This window comes from Styela clava, chromosome 7 (assembly GCF_964204865.1).
Source record: "Styela clava chromosome 7, kaStyClav1.hap1.2, whole genome shotgun sequence".
NCBI classification, from domain to species: domain Eukaryota; kingdom Metazoa; phylum Chordata; class Ascidiacea; order Stolidobranchia; family Styelidae; genus Styela; species Styela clava.
Window position 1 is genome coordinate 23,263,642 of NC_135256.1, and position 20,674 is coordinate 23,284,315.

A 20,674-nucleotide genomic window follows, 5' to 3' on the forward strand; every position below is an offset into this window, starting at 1 on the left:
TCATGCCCACCATTCAGGGGCGGATTGTGCCCCTTCTGCGCCCTGAGCACTGGAGACTTTGGTGCCCCCTTTATGAACCAACAGTAAATAAAACAACTTTTACGAACATTTTTAGGTTTTTTACCTGTTATATATAGCTGATATATATATCGGCCGGTCACTGTCGATATGATATATCGCCAAACACGCAATATCGGGCCGATATATCGGTTGAGCTCTAATCCTGAGGGCGTGTGACAATAAAGATTCATGCCTCCGGTCTCAACGTGAATCGAAATACCAGGATACAAGTCACAACTGTAGTTTGAAATTTTACCGGTACCTAGTAGTCTACCTCAGGGTGGTTCAAGGTAGAACCGCAAAAACTTTTGAGAAGATCTCGCGGGCCGCAAGTCGGAGAAAACCCAAAAGTGATCAAAATATTGCGAGTTTACTTACTTCAAATTTATTAACAACGAGAGTTTACCGTTCTAATCAGACTAATATTATGTTGCATGAGTGGCGTTTATTTAACGAAGATATATGAAGTCTTCAGTTATTTTAAAATTAATTCCCGAGAATTACCGTTGTATTTTTTGCATGTCGCGTTTGATGTCGCTTCAAATTATATTCTTTCGTGGCAGATATTACTTGAAATCAAACTAGACACTGTGTGATGGGCAATGAAATACGTTTTCGCCGTGTTTTCCATATGTCATCCTTCATGTGACACTCGTTTTATTACGAATTGTTATATTTGAGTAATTTAAAAACTTGAGCGTGAGCAAGCTTAGTGCCATCGTCAAATAACAACCAAGCTAAAAAAATGGATTGCGCGGCGATAAGTCGGCTCTGCGTTTCGCTACTGTCACATGGCCAACGCTTAAAAACAGAGGATTGTTTTTACTAAAATAAAGGCACAAAGCGTTAGAAAAGAGGATTTGAATCTCGGGATCCCAACTCCAGTTGGAATAGCTGAAAAAACGCTCTGCTATCAGATACAAATACACGCTAAAATTGGTCTGTGGGCCGCACGGAATGTATCAGCATGACAGGGTTTGGATCACCCTGGTCTACCTTATCTAGAAACTTCCGACTTCGCTGAACACTAGATCGTTGAAATGCGATCGTGGAACCACCACATAGTGTAAATAGTTCATTAGTCCAATTGTTAAAAAGATAATTTTTTTTAAATAAAAATGCAGCAACAAGGAGGATACTAGGAAGAGAAACAACAACAATTTAAGAAGACAACTCATAGGCCCACTTCGTGTCAAATAAATAAGTTTCAATGTTTATTTTTAATAAAGAAAGTTAATATGATACTTGAAGATGAAAAATAAGCGAACATTTTGAAAGTTTGAGTCGTCTGGTGAACTCGAAATACCGTCCGTGCCAGACATGACACGCATGTCGGGGTTGCCGACCCCTCCTGTAGAGTGTTTTCATTAACAACAAACATTTCTGAATTGCCTACCGTCCGACCGTGCATGGTTGTCATGCGCATTACGAATACCACGTTGGGTATTGTCCGATTTTCAAATTACCAACCGGATGACTAGACTAGATAAATTAGGGGTATTATTAAACTGTGTCTCCGAGAACTTATTGTAGACTATATTGGAAAAATCACAACCTGTGATGAAGCCACAGACACACGAAGCGATCTCTGTGCGGCAAAGGCTGAAATTTGTGCGCGTAATGTTGTTGATTTGCGTGGAAGTTGTGTGCATCTTCCTGAGCCCATGATGACTGCATTACTCAGGCTTCGCTTCTCAAGAAACTGTTAGTTTGATTATTTTCATTTGTTATCTGATTTTTGACAAATTTGTCCAACTCCGATATTTTAGAACTTCACCCAAGTACAGTAGATGGAAAAGGCGAGCATGGTTTAAAATTCAGCCACATATTTTTAATATGTAGAATCCATCGCTTAAAAAAGGCCTGCATAACGTACGTCCTGTGGGCTACATGTGGCCCACGATAGTTTTTTAGGCGACCCGCGAGGTGATTTGAAAATTTTCACTTACACATATATATATAAATGTGAGATCGGTACTAAAAAGTTGTAAGGTAATTCTATATAATTTCACCTGAATGTCCGAATTACTGATTCTAATACCATCCAAGTTGCCCACTGTCGTATAATTTATCCAAGTAGGCTACTTTTGTATCCGACGTATGATTTTCATTATGTTTCTTTATTGCACCATATCTCATGCTCTGTAATCATGGCCGTGTCAAACTTTTCTGCTCCCCCGGGCGAGTTTATGATAATGATGCCGTTTATACCCAACTTCAAAAATAATTTACGGGATAAATAAATTTGTTGTTGTTGTTGTTATGTTTTATGGCGCTTATAACTTCAGTGGTCTTTTGCGCCTTTGATCATTTTGAATTTAAAAATCCTATACTAACATATAATACAATATTTACGAATATATAATTATACAATTGAATCAATTACAATAGGTAATTTTTCTAAATATTTCTGCCCGTAGACAAAACAAATTCGATAACAGTTTCAATAATATCCATGTTACTAAACACTTCTTCCAAAGTCATTTCCAGTTTAAGTTTTCTGGCTTTGCTAATGACTGGTCTTCTTTGATGATTATATTGTTGACAATGCAATAGGTAGTGAGTGGTCTACGGTCTCGGGTACGAAACACTGTTCACAAAATCCGTCAGAATGACAGCAAATTTTATGTAAATGTGCATTCAGTGCGCAATGGCCAGTTTGCAGTCGGAATAAAATAACTTAATAAATTAATATTAAATTAAATTAATAAATAAATTAAAGATGTTGTTATACGCGAGAATGAATAAATTAAAGGTCAAGTAAGAGTGGATATCGTATTATTGTGCCAAATCACGCAAGGACCGCACGAGCACATTGGCGGGAAAGGGCAGTCATTTCTGACTCACCGTCACCCCAATCAGCCACACAAGACAATACATATCGAGAAAAAATGTGTAATAATGCGAACTCTACGTGCTGCCCGGGGCGGCTGCTTCTATGGCGCTCTCTGGCTGTAAGAGACAAGTCCTTGGGAGCGCCAGCGATAGTTACGATTTGTTCCAGCATTTTTTAATAAAATCGCAATGACCGGATGAACTTTGAGGAACGGACAAATAAATAATATAGAGTAAAGACAAATGACTATTCATACATTTGTAGCCGCAAATTCGAAACCAGTGCATTACAAATCTGTATTGCAAACCGATAGTTCCCAATATTCAATTCATTTACCCATGCGGGTAAATGCACGGAGGGCGATATTTCATGTCAATAGCAACACTTAAAAACCTCAATGGGTATGGAGCCGGAGTCCAGCTCCGACATAAAAAAATGAAGCTCTTTGGTTTCAAACCAGCTCTGATTCTAATATGTAATATCCGTCTAACAACGCGCCACGAGTCGAGCAATTAGCGTTAATATATTTCATTCAACTATGAAATGCTGATAGTGTAAAATAAAAATAATAAAAACTACGAATTTTAAATTGTGATATCTAGTACAAGATAATTCTTTGTCGAAACGACTATTATTTGTTGCGAATATATATGGATATCATTGGCGAACATCACTATCTATTTATTTCTTGTGAGGTGGCCTGAACGACCAGTTCCGATTTTTGTCGGTGATATAGAAGGGTATAGGTGTAAAGATTGTGACGATTGAAACATTTTGTGTCGGTACGTTGCCTTCAAGTATGCTTATGCAAAGAGTGCTCTATTTTTCTAAAGTTCATATGCATGGATACATAAAAGCGGGGATGCAAAAATGACGGGTTTCCTCAAGTTATAATCGAGATACCATTTTTTTTAAACTGTGCAATTTTGATTTCACTGCAAGCACACTTTGATTTGATTTTTTATCTTTGGTATTCATAAAACATCATATAAGTTAATCTTCTCATGTCTCGTCATCGCTCCCGTATAGATATAGCCAATATAGAAACTGGTGATACCACTTATCGACGGCAAAAACATCTACTTACACGTGAAAAGCCTACGTGGATTTCACGCGAACTGATTCAACAAGCCTCCTCGACTAGTGAGGCAGTCGAATAGCAAATAAAGGAGTGCGCTCTTTTCTGTGCAATGAAGTGGAACTCCACACAATAAAGCTGTTGACATAGCGACCCAATCCATTGTTGAAAGCCAGTGGAAAAATGAGGTATAGCGAGATATTCAGACCTAATACCTATAAGAATGATCAGAGTTTCCGGATTACGACATGGACTTGAATTATGTAGTCTATTGATGTTTATTTGACGACAGCTTACATTTAGAATATTCTGGATGAGTAAAATGTGAAAATTATGGAATAAATAGCATTGCATTATTGAACTGTTGTTGGGGGGACTCTAGCTATATGGTTTCAACAGTTCGCCATTATTTCAGTTTAGTATCAATTGATTTCCCTGCCTGGTAGTATAATTCTTCATGGGTTATTTTGGTACAAGAATATTCCCACAGCTTAGGTTTAGTTGTCAGTGAACCCCTATTGTCAGACGCTTATGATGCCATTTTATTAAACCCTATGGTGATCCTGTAAGCCGAATTTGAGAAACTGTGGAACTCATCATTTTTCAATCAATCTATTCCATCTCAATATCGAATATATATTAGAAGTTAGTTTTTTAGATCATCTGCTCAATCAGTTCGCGTACGAACTAGGTAAGAAACAATCCCCGTTTGTAATTTTGAAATTCAATCCAGTCATAATTTCATAATTAGTCCGTCATCGACCAATTATGGTAAAGTATTTGTATTCATTTAGGTATATGCTTTTCATTGTTAAAATATTTGCTTTGATACATTAGCTGAAGAGTGAGAGAAATGCATCGTGCGTATCAACCAATACTGCCCAGTCATAACAGGTTGCTTCAACAAAAGTGGGATGAAACCTATTACAACGAACACAGACGGAAGGTGAACTATTAAACTTAATAAATATGACCATTACAGCTTCTATTCACTAGCACAACTATTCGCAGCTTCTATTTATTTCACGCTGACTCGTAATATGGAGTCGATTACCATCTCTTATCTCAGTGTATATAAAATCGAAGAATTATTAGGAAATTTTAGATTTTACGAATCGAACAAATTTGACAATCGTTGAGCTGGCAAGAGATAGTGCCCTTTTCATAAATTGTTTGCCAGAGCTGTTAGTTCCCGCACCACTCATAGTTTTTCTTTGCTATTACATGTTTTTGAGTAGATTCCCATAACGCTTTAACTTATAATAAATAATTGGTATACTTTAGGATTCAGTTAGGGAGAACTGATTGCATATGGATAATCCTGGTACATTCAGGAACAAAAACGGATATGTATTTGGACCGCTCCTTTATCATTTTACTTTAAATATACATGTTCAGGCGCTTACATGTCCAAAAATGAACTAATCTCTTCACAGATATCTACTTCTAAACAAAATAAGTTGTTTTGCTTTTAGATAATGAAATTCCTTCAAAAAGATAGCATAGTTATAAAATTTTATGCAACATGTTATAGTTGGCTAACATATATACCATTTTTATTAACAACCAAGCAAAATCAACCAACAATCAGATCATCTTATTGATATGTTTATAACTTTTATGAGCTGAATTACACAACAAAGATAAAATTCAAAAATTGAATATATATATAACCCCCGAGTTCCAACACATTTCCAACACGAATCATTTTCAACGCTGTTTTGGGCTTGATTTGAAAAAGTTTTGCATTTTCAAAGGTGCAATCAGCAAGATCGGTTGTTGATACGAGTGCTCCACAAACCTACGTCCATATGCATTTAAAGATGAAAAAACTACAATTGGAAGAAGAAAGGCTGAGTACTATAGAAAGAGATAATCGCATTCTGCTAGAAAAGATGAGTTTTGTTATGCGAACCAGAGGAAGAGTCGATAATAGAAACGACTATCAGAATAAAAGGTTAGATAAATGTTGTGTTTTGGTAAATACTGAAACAGTCTAGATTGCCTGAGCTGTCACGTGAAATTAATCCGGATTCTAACTGCTCTTCAAATACGGTAGCGATTGCTGTCTATGGGAATTTAGTTGATATCAACGCAAATCAATCACTTTTTAAATTTAAAATTCCCTTGATGAACCTATCTAATGTACGCATATTCAATTCTAACAATTGTGCTCGCCGCGTACGTCTCTCTTGCTCTTTTTTTTTTATCTTATTCTTGAAGGAGCAGCTAAGAACAACGCTAAGACAAATCCATTTTGACCTGTATTAGTTTAGATTAGGACTTAGTTTACGCCCAGCGACTCCACGTTTCGCTCTATACAGTAATTGTAAAACAATGCAACCGCAAAAAAAACTAAGAATCTTGTACATGTTTGAATTTAAATGGCGAATAATCCCGTTGTCATATCATTGACCGAGCAGTCCAAAATATTTAACACATACACACTCATATATATATATATATATATATATATACACAATATGATTCATCACCTCGATACATGGTTTGATTTGAATGCCGTTATCAAACTTAGCACAAGGAAAATGGAACCATATTTGAATTACCTTAATGTATATAGAAGCACCCGGATTATAGTGGTGACTTCAACAAGTATAAATATCTTTTTCATTTTAGTCTAAATCGAGAAAAACGACAACGTGAACTTCTGCGGGTAACAAGAGAAAATCAATCTATACTAAATCGCATCACAATGCGCGAACCAGAATATAATCACATGAAATGGGAAAAAGAATGGCAAGAAGCAGAAGCTCTCATGGATAATATTGGGAGATATCCTAAAAATTGGTGGAAGACCATTGAGGAGCAAGTTCGTCCGTTTTAGTATAAGTAATGTACAAAATGTACTCCAAGTGTAGCATAAATATCAATTATTTGACCTTTAAATGTCACTACCACTACTCCGTTTCTCTAATCTTATTAACTTGGACGTCTTCAAGTCTCAACCCCAATCGATAATCCATGACACGCAATTCATAAAATAATTTTTTATGTTTTCAGTATAGCTGCATCAGAATTTTAATTTATATTATTGAGCTTGCTCACTTCGTAACGTAACTCATATGTTTTTAAACAGCGGAAACGCAAAAACAAACGAAAATCAGGCGTACGCAGTGCTCCGACTGGAAAATCCGAGAGCATGGAAGTAAGTGACAAGGAAAAACCAACAACGGCAGAACCTAGTAAAGCGAAACAGAAAAAGGCGAAGAAAAACGTTAGAATGTCGTCACAATCAAAAGAAAGTAGTTCGGAAGACTCTGACTCTAAAGATAGCAAGAAAAAGGATACGGATTAAATTCACTTAAAGATTCGAGTCATTTCGTTTCTATTAAAGACTACTTTTCTGGGGTATTTCCGTCATTTTCTTCATTTTTTTCCCCATAGATATAAATATAAAACTTACTTAAACAGTTTCAACCAATAATTATTTCTATTTAGTAATTACATTAGCAGAAGGATTTGCTTTTCAATAAGCTAGTATATTGTTTGTAGAATTTATTAAATGTTTCCCCTGTTTCCATCTATTTGGCTGTTTTAATCCATGTAAAAATTGTAAAAAAAATATCTACATGTTTCACTTTATATATTTCTTAGAAAGTTTTATTGTTGCTTAATTTTTACCGACATAATTTTATGTATAGGATTAAACATAGTAGACAAAACTGAATCTTAAATTGTTTCGGTAAATAGGTATACCTTACCCTGTGCATAATTTTACACCATAATTTCCAGTACAATCAGTGATATCTGACTTTTGTTCGCATTACCGCTTTATATTGCAAGATAGAAACAAGACAAAGCTTAAAATGAGCCGAGAGTGAGAATCCTACATCATGATAAATCTTGGACATTATTAAATTCATTTAGTGACAATTGCTTAATTAAGTACGTTCAGGTTGGTTCAAAATTTCGCTGACTATTTTCTTAAGCTCGAATATTTTATTTATGATATATTTTTATGAATGTTGAACGTGTCCTTGGTTAAAACCAATTACCATTTGGTTCCAATGATAAAGTCAATCAATCAAGATTTGACAAACATTCAGACTTGGATCTTTTCAATTGAATAAGTATGCAATTTAGAATATCAGCTTTGTTCTTTTTGCTAGGCATAGAATAAGATTTAAGATTATGTGAATTAAAATTACTTTCTGCACATGTGGGGTGACTGTATGAGTTTATTTTAAATATTTCAGATAACATTTCTTGTCCTTGTATTATATACCTGTGGTATTCTGTAAATATTTGAGTAGATGCAAATATATTTTAAGAAGTATATTTTGTGTTGAATATTCTCTAATAGATGCACAACGTGAATGAAGTCCATTATAGTGAATATAATTGTGTTTTGTGTTCAGTTTCGTTTTTAACGGATGTTATATGATATTACATTGTCCAAAAAAATCTAATTTTCTAAAATCTGACTTCAAAAAATAAAAAACGATATCACATATCAGCAGTATCACGTAGCAGAAAAATTCAAATATTCTCAATTTCAACTTAAATTGATTAATCAAGCTAATTACATCGCTTGATGTAGAAGAGAAAAATGACTTTAAAATCAGAATACGTTGTGATGGGGCAATCCACGTCTTATCCGCTATATATATACGTGTTGTCTGTTACTTTGTTTACCTCCACAAAGAACCACTCAAATGCATTGTGTCAGTTCATAAGTGTTTCCCTATGATTTCACAGCATTTGAACACTTTAATAACTCACCAAGGTATATAGCCCATTTTCCATATTGTATTCAGTGTTGTATCAGTCCTGGTTTTACCAAGCATCGGCATTTGTTTACGTTAAGTATGATTTATTTTGGCCTAATTGCCAATTATTGCTTCTGACAATGATTTGGTTGAAACTAGAAGAGAGCAGGTCATTTTCACATCTATTGTCCATTTTACCAGAAGCTGACAAATATCAAAACGTGCTCATTACCAAACCCTGATGTTGAACATCCAGATAACGAATAGAATGATGGAAGTTTGATGACAGCGGTATGTCAATTTTAAATCTTTCGTTAAGTCGCTACATCGACGTTCAGCGCATGACCGAGTTTTTGACACGGAAATTTTTAACTCCGGAAACTACTACCGGACAACAAAACATTATTAGCGGGATCTGATGTAATATTAGAAACTCACGACCTGGCCTTCGCCAGAATTGGTGGAGTTGCAATTGTAAAATGAAACAAACCGTCCCATTATTCTATACAAGCTTGAACACTCCTGTCGCATTTCAGAGGATTGTTTTAAAAATTACCCAGAAACAGTTTTTTGAATCCTTAGATTAGTCAATCAAAAACTAGACTTTATCCCGTATTACATTCGTCAGCCAACTATTGAACGAAATTTTAATAAAAATATTGGCGGTCGCATTTATTGAGTTACATATGAAGAATTATTCATATAATGACTTTGTTTTTGATCCACGGTTACATCGGTGGTGTTCATCCATTGGTAAGGCGCATATAGAGCCTGCGCATATCGTAGAGAAAGTCTGAGTACAGAGAAGCGGACATGTTCCTCAATATTCTAGATATAAATTGGGGGATCTTCAAAATAAAATCGACAAACTCGAAACAGTTGGGACTTTTGATATTAAAATATATTGGCGTCAATGTAAAGTGGGATGGCACAGCAAAGCGCAACCGTCACTCCTGCCTGAAATCACTTATTTTCTCCTATTATTTATACACCTAATATCTTGTTTAATTGAGGAAACTAATTAATTGCTTCAAACCTTTTAGAATTATCGATACAGTGGGCGCTATAATTTAGCAGGCAAGTTTGAATTTTTCGTCGGACTTTCGTTCGGTCGGCCGATCCAAGTTATGTTGCATCAAAATATCAAGCCTGTAACTATCACTTCACGGAATAATTCTATAAAATGCCCACTGGTTCGGTAAAAAACAACAAACGAATCAGCTGTAGAAATATTAGTTACATTTGTGCAGTGTAACCTGAATTGTGTCTGGCTGTCAGCCTGCTTGGAAGTGTTTGCCTCGTATTAGGAAATATATATATAATATATGATATCATTACATGTATTCAGAAAACGGAGTACGCATTGTCTTTATAAGATCCAGGAACAGACAGCATATCACCAGAAAATACAACAACAGCAATACAACCAACCACCAGCAATATATTTCATACAACATCATTTTGAAACCTAACACCACAAAAAAGCAATTTTTAGTTTTGATGACGTCATCGCACACAAAAAAAAACGAATCTCATAGAGGCCACTGAAATTGTTGAAATAAATGAAAGTAATAACCTTCTTAAAAAATACAACCTTTTACCACTGAAAGCAATTAGTCAAGTAGTTTATGAGAAAAGCGATTTTTTTCACAATGAGAATAAATGAAATACGAACATGATCAAAAACAACAATATAACGCAACGATCCATGGGTCCATTTCGTGTCCAACTGGGAGAAAGTATAGCTATAGTATAGCACAAAATTTATCGCAGACCGACAAAAAAGCTTCCGGTGCCGATGCCGGTCCGCGGACCTGTGTTTCGGAACCACTGCTTTAAAACACAGTTTAAAAATTATTAGTCAATATATTATTACCTAGTTTGGTGTCTGAATACTGGGGCTTCATGTGGATTATTTCATGACTCAAGGGATACTTAACAGGAAAAAAGATTGAGAACCCCTGGGCCACTCTACATGTTGGAGTTTGTCCCCAATATTTAACCAATAATGTATGTCCTTTTATTTTAACAAAACTTCTGACGGGATTCCCTTCTTCAGTCACATTTTATCAAGCAGTTCGACCGTATCATTTGCACTCCCATAAAACGTTCTAAAATAATTCAGAATTTCCTTCATGTTTATCGGTTATTTCAGCTAGCCTACATTAAGACGATGGAACGATAAGTCTACAGTAAACCTTCTCTTTTGAGTTTGCATCAACCTGAACAGCGAATTTTCAGTTTTCAAATCTTACATCTACACTTGCATTCGATAATTGTACAAAACCTTTTAGTTTGTTGAACGGTATTTGAAGTTTTTCAAATAATTCCCACATGACTTCTATTTTTGGTGTGCTTTAGAATCTGAGATACATCTCGTGCCAAAACTAAATTCAATCGCAATTTCAACATATTCCATGAGCAATTTTTTCAGCTAAAACATCAAAATTTGGTTTTAGTTTGGTTGTAGGCTGTAGCAATTTAGAGCAAGGATTTAAATTTCTCCTTTAAAACAGACACGTGGAATGTCGAGCATTCCTAGTTATTGTAGGCCTGTTGCAGTGACTTGTGAAATGGGAGACAAAACAATTTCAAATGATTCTTGGAGCTTTTCGAATGTCCGGCAGAATTTTATTATGGAGATCATTCAGTAGTTTGCTGTATTTCATAGCATGCTTGGGAGCGTGGAAAAAAAGCGCAAAACAATTGTTAGATAACTGTTCTGAGAATAAAGTCAATTTCGAATTGAAAGAATTAACATTGCTGGTGTAGCCTACATTTCTCGAGCAAAGAGTATTTTTCTTGCAGCTTTACATTCACACGACGTGACAAGCGCACGAGGCGGAAGAAAGATGTGTGAAAAGCACGCCGTGTAATCGAGTGAGCAAGAAAACGTAAGGTTTTTGTTAACGTCTGTGGCAACCTAAAATACAACTTACACAGACTACGATCATAATCTAACAAGCCTATTGCACTATAGAGGACTTGCACGGGTCACGTGACTTTGTTTACTGGACGGCAAAAAAACAAAAACGTCCAGCTCGCTCCTATCAGTTGCAAGTCGGATTGTACGTTTCCGTTTTGTTTGGCTGTTGAAAATGGTTATTTCGTATTGTTCCGTTGGCTGTACGTATAGTATACTATAGACCAGTGCTTCCCAAACTTTTTTGACCATCGCCCCCCTAAAGTAGTTTGTACAACTTCATCGCCCCCCTGTACTACAAAAAAATATAAAGTCAGAAACGAATATATTACAGACCAAATAAGAAGACAAATCATAGTTTATAGTGTTTTTTAATGAGATAGATGAGCTTGGTGTTTTTCAGTGAGTTTTTTTTATTATATATATCTAAAATTACCCCGTTTACTGATGGAAAGGTGATTTCGTTGTTTTAATAGCAATAGTAGCACGACTGAAAACCCCCCTTTTTACCATATAATAGGTCGGAAATGAAAGAATCCAGGGTTCTACCTCCTCAAAAACCGCCGTGTACTCTTGCCTTATAGCATTTCACTTCCTAAATCCACCCCATGTCACATTAAAATAATAAAACCAAAGTTAATTTTCCCAAACTTATAATAATGATTTTCGTACATCTCATTCATTCGTACAGCCTGATGACCTGCACCAAAAAACTTCGGAAAAATTCATCCCCGATTCCTCATCCTATCACGGCCTCCAGTCCGATCACCAGTCCGTAATTAACTAGCCATTTGTTTTTGGATTCATAGACTCGGATGTGGAAGAAGACGTGACTGACTATCGGCTACGGCCCAGGGGTCGGCAAATTTTATGTCGCTCGCAGGACAAATTCAGGGTTGCTCATATTTTTCGAAAGTTAAAAACGGAACAGCGCGCAAAAACTGCGACAATTCGTGAACTCAACTCAGTCGTCTTATTAAAAAAATATTACAATGACATTTATTGTGACACTGTCTTGTTGCTGCATCACGCTGCATAGCTTTACGACGCCAAGATTGAAACATTTTCTAAATGGGCATCACCAAACCCACTTCTTTGCTTGTTCTTTGTAATGGTCATTTTCGAAAATAATGGTTTGCACAAATACGTACTTCCAAACATCGAAGTGAATATTTCCGCATGATTTGTGAAATTTTGATGAATATTTTCTTTAAGAAGATACATTTTTACAAAAATTATGCAGTGATCAATCTCTCGAATAGAATATGAATTTTATTTCCTTATTGCTTTGCAATATATTCGAATATTTACTGCGCTATTGAACCCCTGCACTCAGCATCAACTTTTCTGCGTGTTTCCATTTGTCTAATTATAATTAAATTGTAGGCTCGTTAAACGAGTGGCTGTTCACTAAATTGTTAGGATATAGTATAATTCAGTATAAACGTGTCTCGCGATAAATTCTGTTACGTAAAAAAATGTAATTTACTCCTCGAGCGTAGATTATAAATAAAAAAAAATTCATCGTCAAAACCGCCGTTTGGATATTTCCCCGGGTATAGACTTCTTTGTTTACTTCGTGACATTGGCCAATCAGCAAGATGCAAAAAACGTAACAATGCCCCCTTTCGTATCCGCTCAGACACTTTCACTCAGATAGATTTTCAGGCGTCGTCGTGAACATTACCTCATTTTCGCGTTTTTGAATTATATTCGTTAGTTTTTAGTTGTTTTTCGGAAATTTGAATATAAATCAAATAAGTCAATGATTACTTTGTCTTTCTATGAGTTTCAGTTTAAATACATCAATCAAAAATTAGTGTAGAAATAGCTGTGATAGACTAGGCTAAAATTCTTTATCGGTACTTTTAAAAAACAGATTGTTAAATGGTGTGTATTAGAATTATAGTTTGAAACAAATACCCCATTTCACAGGCAACAACTCGCGAAACCACTCTTAAAATAAGCACCGAAAATTTTAAAATGGTGAAGTATGGGAAGAATTTTCCGCGGTCAAAGGTCGGGGAAAGGTCCATTCAGTGAATCGTCCCGGGCCAGATTATTTTATTCCGGCCGTATTTTGCCGACCAGCGGGATACGCAAACTACCTTGCCTTACTGCGAAGACGAGACCAGAAATCCTTTCGCGTGTGATAATCGCCCACGTGATTCAAGCCTGCGAATGCACACAGAGTACAGAATTAAGTGCGCCGAACATAAAACAGGTTTCGCGAAATCGCCCCCCTATCGCCCCCTAAGACTTTTTCGCCCCCCTCTGTATCGTTTTCGCCCACTGGGGGGCGATATCGCCCACTTTGGGAATCACTGCTATAGACAACGAAATGGATCTTCAGTTATATTCCACTGTTTTCAAAAGATCTGGAACGTCGCGCAATGTGGATATCATCTATTGGCATGACTGCTTGGTGCCAAGTCCAGAAGTCATCTCGCTTGTTTTTCACTGTTTGCGGACAGCACTTCGTTGATGGTGAGTGATAATGTGCCGATACCAATTTCTTTAAATATTCACAAGCTCTTTCATTTCAATGGAAAGCAGATGACAAACTACTGTTATTGGTAGGAGTAGGCCTACTTGCTTGTCTACTTGCAGACTTGACTTGTGTAAGGAATTAATCATCAATTGTCATAAGGTATTGTTTACCTAGTTAGCAGATAATCTATCAGTAAGTGTGAAAAATCCTATTCTAAAAACTACCGTTATTGGTAGGCATATTTGCGTTTTAAATTGAAAGAAATCTTCATCAATGGTCAGAAGGTGTTGTCTGATTGTTTCGTTTGTTAGCAGGTAATCTATTACTGATCTGAAACTCGAACTCGGCATTGTCAAATGATGATTAGTGTGTAATTTTTTTTTAAAGGGGGTGGGCAACCCCTGACACGCGTGCCAAACTTGGCACGCGAGCCCATTTATTCGGCAGGCGAGCGCAAGTGCAGTTTTAAGTATTCTGTGGCATCTGCAGCTGCCGCAAAACCATGGCAGTATTTCCATACCATGGCGGCTACGGCCAAACTCATGGCAACTGACTTTTTAGCTGCCACAAACCAATGTCGAGCTGCCGTTACCGCGGCAGCAAATTGAAAACCAATGGCAGGTAAAATTTTGCTGCCGTAACCGCGGCAGGTGGGCCGTAAAGACAGGGCTGTCTATTATGGTGACAAATATTGGGTAAGTTGGAACGTTTTTCTTATGGATACAGTTTTGATTGATTTGGGGTTAGGGTTAGGGTTTAAGTAGATATAATTCCACATGATCAATTAATATCTGGTACATTAATTTGTGAATATACCGTTAATACTGATTACTGAATAGCGCTATAAAACCATGGCAAGAGCTGCTGCCGCGGTTCGTTCGTGGCAGGAGCTGCCATGAAGTGGTAAGAACTGCGCCTCCGCGAGCGAGGCCTCGGAAACGAGATCATTCTCCTGTAGATAAAAAGGTTTAGGACTATCTGATTATTAGAATTATCTGATGAAAATAGGTGTTCGTATGTGTATTATCGAATGTTAACAATCTGGTATTTATTTAAAATCTTTTTGTCCTTTCATGACATATGGCTACAAAGAATAAATATGACGTAACAAATGAGTGAGCTCTCGCGAAATTTTGTCGAGAAAAGCTCAGCATTCATTTGGCTACACTCTTACGTAATATAGATCGTCTGTGCCATCCTTTTTCGTCATTTCTGCTCGATTTAAAAGTTGTACAGCCCACGTTGGTTATAGTCACTTGCTAACTTACTGTTATAAATTGATTTCGAAAGAAATAAAACGATTAGGGAAGGTATCAAGAGAGAAGTGCATAAAATGAACTATTGCTTGCGTGATTGGGATGCCATTCCCGAAAGGTTTCCGTGTCTTAAAAACTTTGCAACTGCATTACTCTACAATTCTACATATTTTCATCTACATATGCTTGTGAATCTCTGTTTTCAGTTATGAACTTCATTAAGTCTCGTAATAGGAGTAACCTGTAAGATGAAACCAGTACCGGTAGTCCGTGTATTTATTTGAAAGTTAGAAAATATAAACCCAATATAAACTAGAGCTGCGTGCAGCTTTAACAGGCTTCCCGCGTAAAAAAACTGAAGACGCGTTTTGTTCACTGGAGCGTGAAAGCGTGGTCAGTCATGCATAAAATTTGCAGTTTACGATGGGGGACTTATTATCTGCATGTGATGTAAATTTCAAGTCTCTAAGTAGTGTCGTTCTCTAGAAGAAGATGAAAATGTGAAATCCTATATTGCTCACTGGAGCGTATCGCCGAGGTCACTCATGCGTATCCTTGACATATCGTATCCGGAACATGTCCATTAATCATTGTTTTGAATTTCAACCCAATAGCATGTATCAATTTTGAGAAATCGCAAAAAAACTGAATACGCGTTTTGCTCACTGGAGCGTGAAAGCGTGGTCAGTCATGCATAAAATTTGCAAACTATGATGGGGGACTTATTGTCTGCATGTGATGTAAATTTCAAGTCTCTAAGTATTGTCGTTCTCGAGAAGAAGATGAAAATGTAAAATCCTATATTGCTCACTGGAGCGTATCGCCGAGATGACTCATGCGTATCCTTGACATATTATATCCGGAACATGTCCTTTAATCATTGTTATGAATTTCAACCCAATACCATGTATCAATTTTGAGAAATCGCAAAAAAACTGAATACGCGTTTTGCTCACTGGAGCGTGAAAGCGTGGTCAGTCATGCATAAAATTTGCATTTTATTGCTAGCTGAGAACTTCTGCACATGTGAGGTGAATTTCAAGTTTGTAGGACCAATTTGAAAAAAAAATAATAATAACTAGAGCTGCGTGCAGCTTTAACAGGCTTCCCGCGTAAAAAAAACTGAAGACGCGTTTTGCTCACTGGAGCGTGAAAGTGTGGTCAGTCATGCATAAAATTTGCAATTTATGATGGGGGACTTATTATCTGCATGTGATGTAAATTTCAAGTCTCTAAGTAGTGTCGTTCTCGAGAATAAGATGAAAATGTAAAATCCTATATTTCTCACTGGAGCGTATCGCCGAGGTCACTCATGCGTATCCTTGACATATCGCATTCGGAACATGTTCATTAATCATTGTTATGGAATTCAACCCAATACCATGTATCAATTTTGAGAAATCGCAAAAAAACTGAAAACGCGTTTTGCTCACTGGAGCGTGAAAGCGTGGTCGGTCATGCATAAAATTTGCAATTTATGATGGGGGACTTATTCTCTGCATGTGATGTAAATTTCAAGTCTCTAAGTTGTGTCGTTCTCAAGAAGAAGATGAAAATCCTATATTGCTCACTGGAGCGTATCGCCGAGGTCACTCATGCGTATCCTTTACATATCGTATCCGGAACATGTCCATTAATCATTGTTATGAATTTCAAACCAATACCATGTATCAATTTTGAGAAATCGCAAAAAAACTGAAAACGCGTTTTGCTCACTGGAGCGTGAAAGCGTGGTCACTCATGCATAAAATTTGCATTTTATTGCTAGCTGAGAACTTCTGCACATTTGAGGTGAATTTCAAGTTTGTAGGAACAATTTGAAAAAAAAATAATAAAAATAAATAATAATAAATAAATAATAATAATAATAATAAAACACAGGAATACAATAGGTTCCCTGCTGACAAGCAGCGGGAAGCCTAAATATCTATCAGCGTTAATGCAGCAGCAAAGGTCTCACTGATATAGAATAAAAAAAGTAATCAAGTCTTTTTGGACACGTAGTGGACATAACGATCGTTTCAATATTATGTTGTTGTTGTTCTTGTTCTTGTTGTTCTTGTTCTTTGACACGTTTTTAAAAAGTCGCTTTTCTCTTCGAATACTGGACCAATTGCTTTGAAATTTTCAGTGGTTGAAGATTAATTTTTTCCTTTGCAGACAAAATCCAACGCTGCGTTGTTTGCCCGCGGCGTAAAGAAGCACTCCATGTGTCGTCGTATTTTATTGTTTCCCGGATACGAGATACAGCATCGCAGAAGTCTGAAATACACGACTGCACAGACGCTCCATCCATTAGCCTTGACTGCAATGCGCCGTATAATACATCCACGTGATAGAATATTGTGGAGAAAAAAGCGAGAAAAAATGAAAACTCACCATCTTCTAGCAGACGCTTTAGACCTGCCGCCTCCCTCACAGAGCGTTCGTCCCAAACCGGAGAGCTCTGAATGCCATTGAAACACTCAATGAGCTCAGACCTAATTTCGGACACGCCCTGCACCACGCGTGATTGGAAGTTCCAACGTGTTGGTGCACAAGCTGGGAAACGGCGGCTATATATCTGGCGAAGGAGGTCAGAGCGCTTCGCCGAAACGGAAAAAAATGAAGAAAACCCCGAAACATTTGCAAAAAATATACGGACGAGAGGGGGAATCAAGACACATATTTTTAATAACGAGGTTAAATTGGTGTGCATAACAATGTAAAAAATGCGCATGAGGAAAATCTTCTTTTATATAAACTTGAACACCATGTTTCTACCCACTCATGACTGCCGCGCCGTCATAAGTTTGAGCTATCAATTTTGACTTCGCGTTGTAAGGCTGTAACACTTCTTTCAGTACAGCCGATATCCCGCAAGCCGTGCGATCAACGATTGGTACAAAGCTGTGAAATCTCTCGGTAGGTTTACCATCTTTCACAAACCAAAAAATCACAGCCAGTTGGGAAACGCACGTGATGTCAGTTGTCTCGTCATACTGAATCGAAAGGGACTGGCAATTCTCAATTTCCAGAGCCAAATTTTGTAAATAAATTTTATACATTGAGTCGAGCAAATCATTTTGGATATCCTTAGATGTCCCTTTCGAAACAGTTGCGGCATCAAGATGATCTCTCAATACTGTATCTAGGGATGCGGTGTATTCCACCATATCCAAAAATACCCCTCTATTAGAAGAGCCAGCCCGTTCATCGTGCCCACGGAGGGACAGCTCGTGACAACCAATGAACTTCAAAACATCTATCAATCGACCGAGAACATGGCGGTTTTTCTCGACGTTTTGGTTGTGCCGACGAATAGAAACCGCGCGTCCTTCATCCAACTGTGCTGCAATATTAACATTTCCGAATGTTCGGTATTTTACTGCATTGTCCAGATGCTCCATTGAAGATTGATGATCCCTGGCACGCTCGGAAAGATGTTTAAGATCTCTAAAACCAAAATTACACCAACGTGAGTCACGGGCGGAAGCAAAAAGTAGGCAATAAAAACAAAAAAGTGCATTTTTGTCCTCGCTGTAACACAACCATTCGTGTTTTTTATACCAAGTTTCTGCGCAGAATGTACGCCGACGCTTTCCTCCGTCATGGGATTGTTCCAGTGAACAATTTTTTGGTTGATAAGGCCCAAGACGTTGTACCTCTAATTTTTGTTCCAGTGGCAGCTGCGAAAACGGAGTGCGAAGTAGTGCATCAACCTTATTCATTATGAGGTCTAAGGCTAAGAAATGCGAAGCCGGAAAGAAGTGAGGAGCTCAAAAGGAATGTGGAAAATCGAAAGCAAATGGACTAAAGGTCTCTAACTGATTCAAATAGCGAAACAAGCGACAAAAACGAAGGCGTGGAAACTATCAACTCTTCAAGCAACCAACGAACGAGAAGGAATGCGTGAATATGTCAACACGTTCTTGTAAGAAACGTCGGCATTGTGTCGTCATAATTTCGGGGCTAGCCCCGATGATTTAGTAAAAGAAACAGAAAACAAACGAGACAAACGCGGCGAGTGGAAGATAAAAGAGAGAATACGATATACAATGAGCAACCGGGGCAAAATCGGCGTCGCCCCGTCGACGTTCGGCGAAGGCTTTGCGAGCGAAAAAATGAACCATGTCGGGAGAATATGGCTAGTGTAGACAGTCTGTGCAACCGATATTGAGGTATTTTTCGAATATTTTTTATTATACCGAAAAAACAACCGGGGCATTGCCCGGGTTGGCCCTATTGACGCGCCGCCACTGCTCCAAATTGATGTACTGTGCGTATTCAAAAATCTTTGCGAATCAAGTGTGCCTTTTGACTAAGGAAAATTTAGCATTGAAATGGTCGACCTTAATATAATAAACCTGGTATCTGCAGATAAAACCAATTGTTTTTTAAAAATACATTTTTGATGTGCTTCATTTTTCAAATATAATTTATAATTACTGTAAAGTGTGTGATACATTTGGTACCAGGAATATCATTTGCAAATTAGCTTGGATAACACCCGTCTCAAATAAAATTTTAGACTCTTAAGTCATATCTTATATTATTCTTTGAACAAAAGGTTGCTGCTAGCTGGCTACCCATCAGAATTTTCTTTCAGATCACAAAGTCGCAATATTACGCCTCGCTAAGTTTCACTTGCAACTGTATTTGGTTGTAGTATCGGTGTCCAACTTTTTTAAACTGAAACCTTCACTACCAGACCCACCCGAACAAATAATTTTTGATAGGGCCGTAGTGAAGTTGCTTTCGTTCAAGCACAATGGACACTTTATCTCCACCAATCCATAGTAATCACAAGTTACCTCGTCATTACGGCAAGCATCAATAAATGGATACTGAGGATGTATTATCAAGTCACGCAAGCTGAGGTCTTGTTGCAACTTATACTTTGCCATCTATCTACAGTATTCCATGGTCGCATCCATATTTGTAAGATAATGGATACAGATTCATTCGATATCATGATCCTGCACTAGCTTTGTAATAATTTTTTTCATAAAATCTAACGATCAAGTGGTGAAATTTATGTCCATATCCCACCACAAACTCTAGTCCTAAATGAATTTGATTACGGGTAACATATCTTTTTTACCAATGACAATGAAAAGACATTTTTGGTCAGTTGTACAAGCACCTTTGGGATAGGATTTATCATATGGCGGACCACAGTCTCTCGCACGATTACCATTCTATGTCGGGATTAGTTAGCCAGTTATTTGTTTTCCGAAGCATGGACTTGATGGTTGGTGGGGGATGTCGTAAGTAACCGACCAGCGGTCGTGTGAACCACCCTCAATGGGAGGAGAGCT

The 20,674-nt window shown here is 37.3% G+C and overlaps 1 protein-coding gene across 1 annotated transcript; it reads left to right on the forward strand.

Moving 5' to 3' along the window:
- Positions 1–4,766: 4,766 nt before the first annotated feature.
- LOC120328191 (sperm axonemal maintenance protein CFAP97D1-like) lies at positions 4,767–8,273 on the forward strand. The gene is made up of 4 exons (XM_039394612.2): positions 4,767–4,920; positions 5,732–5,931; positions 6,612–6,804; positions 7,072–8,273. The coding sequence occupies exons 1-4, from the start codon at positions 4,828–4,830 to the stop codon at positions 7,288–7,290; spliced, it is 705 nt and encodes a 234-aa protein (XP_039250546.2). The 5' UTR covers positions 4,767–4,827; the 3' UTR covers positions 7,291–8,273.
- The last annotated feature ends 12,401 nt before the right edge of the window (positions 8,274–20,674 follow it).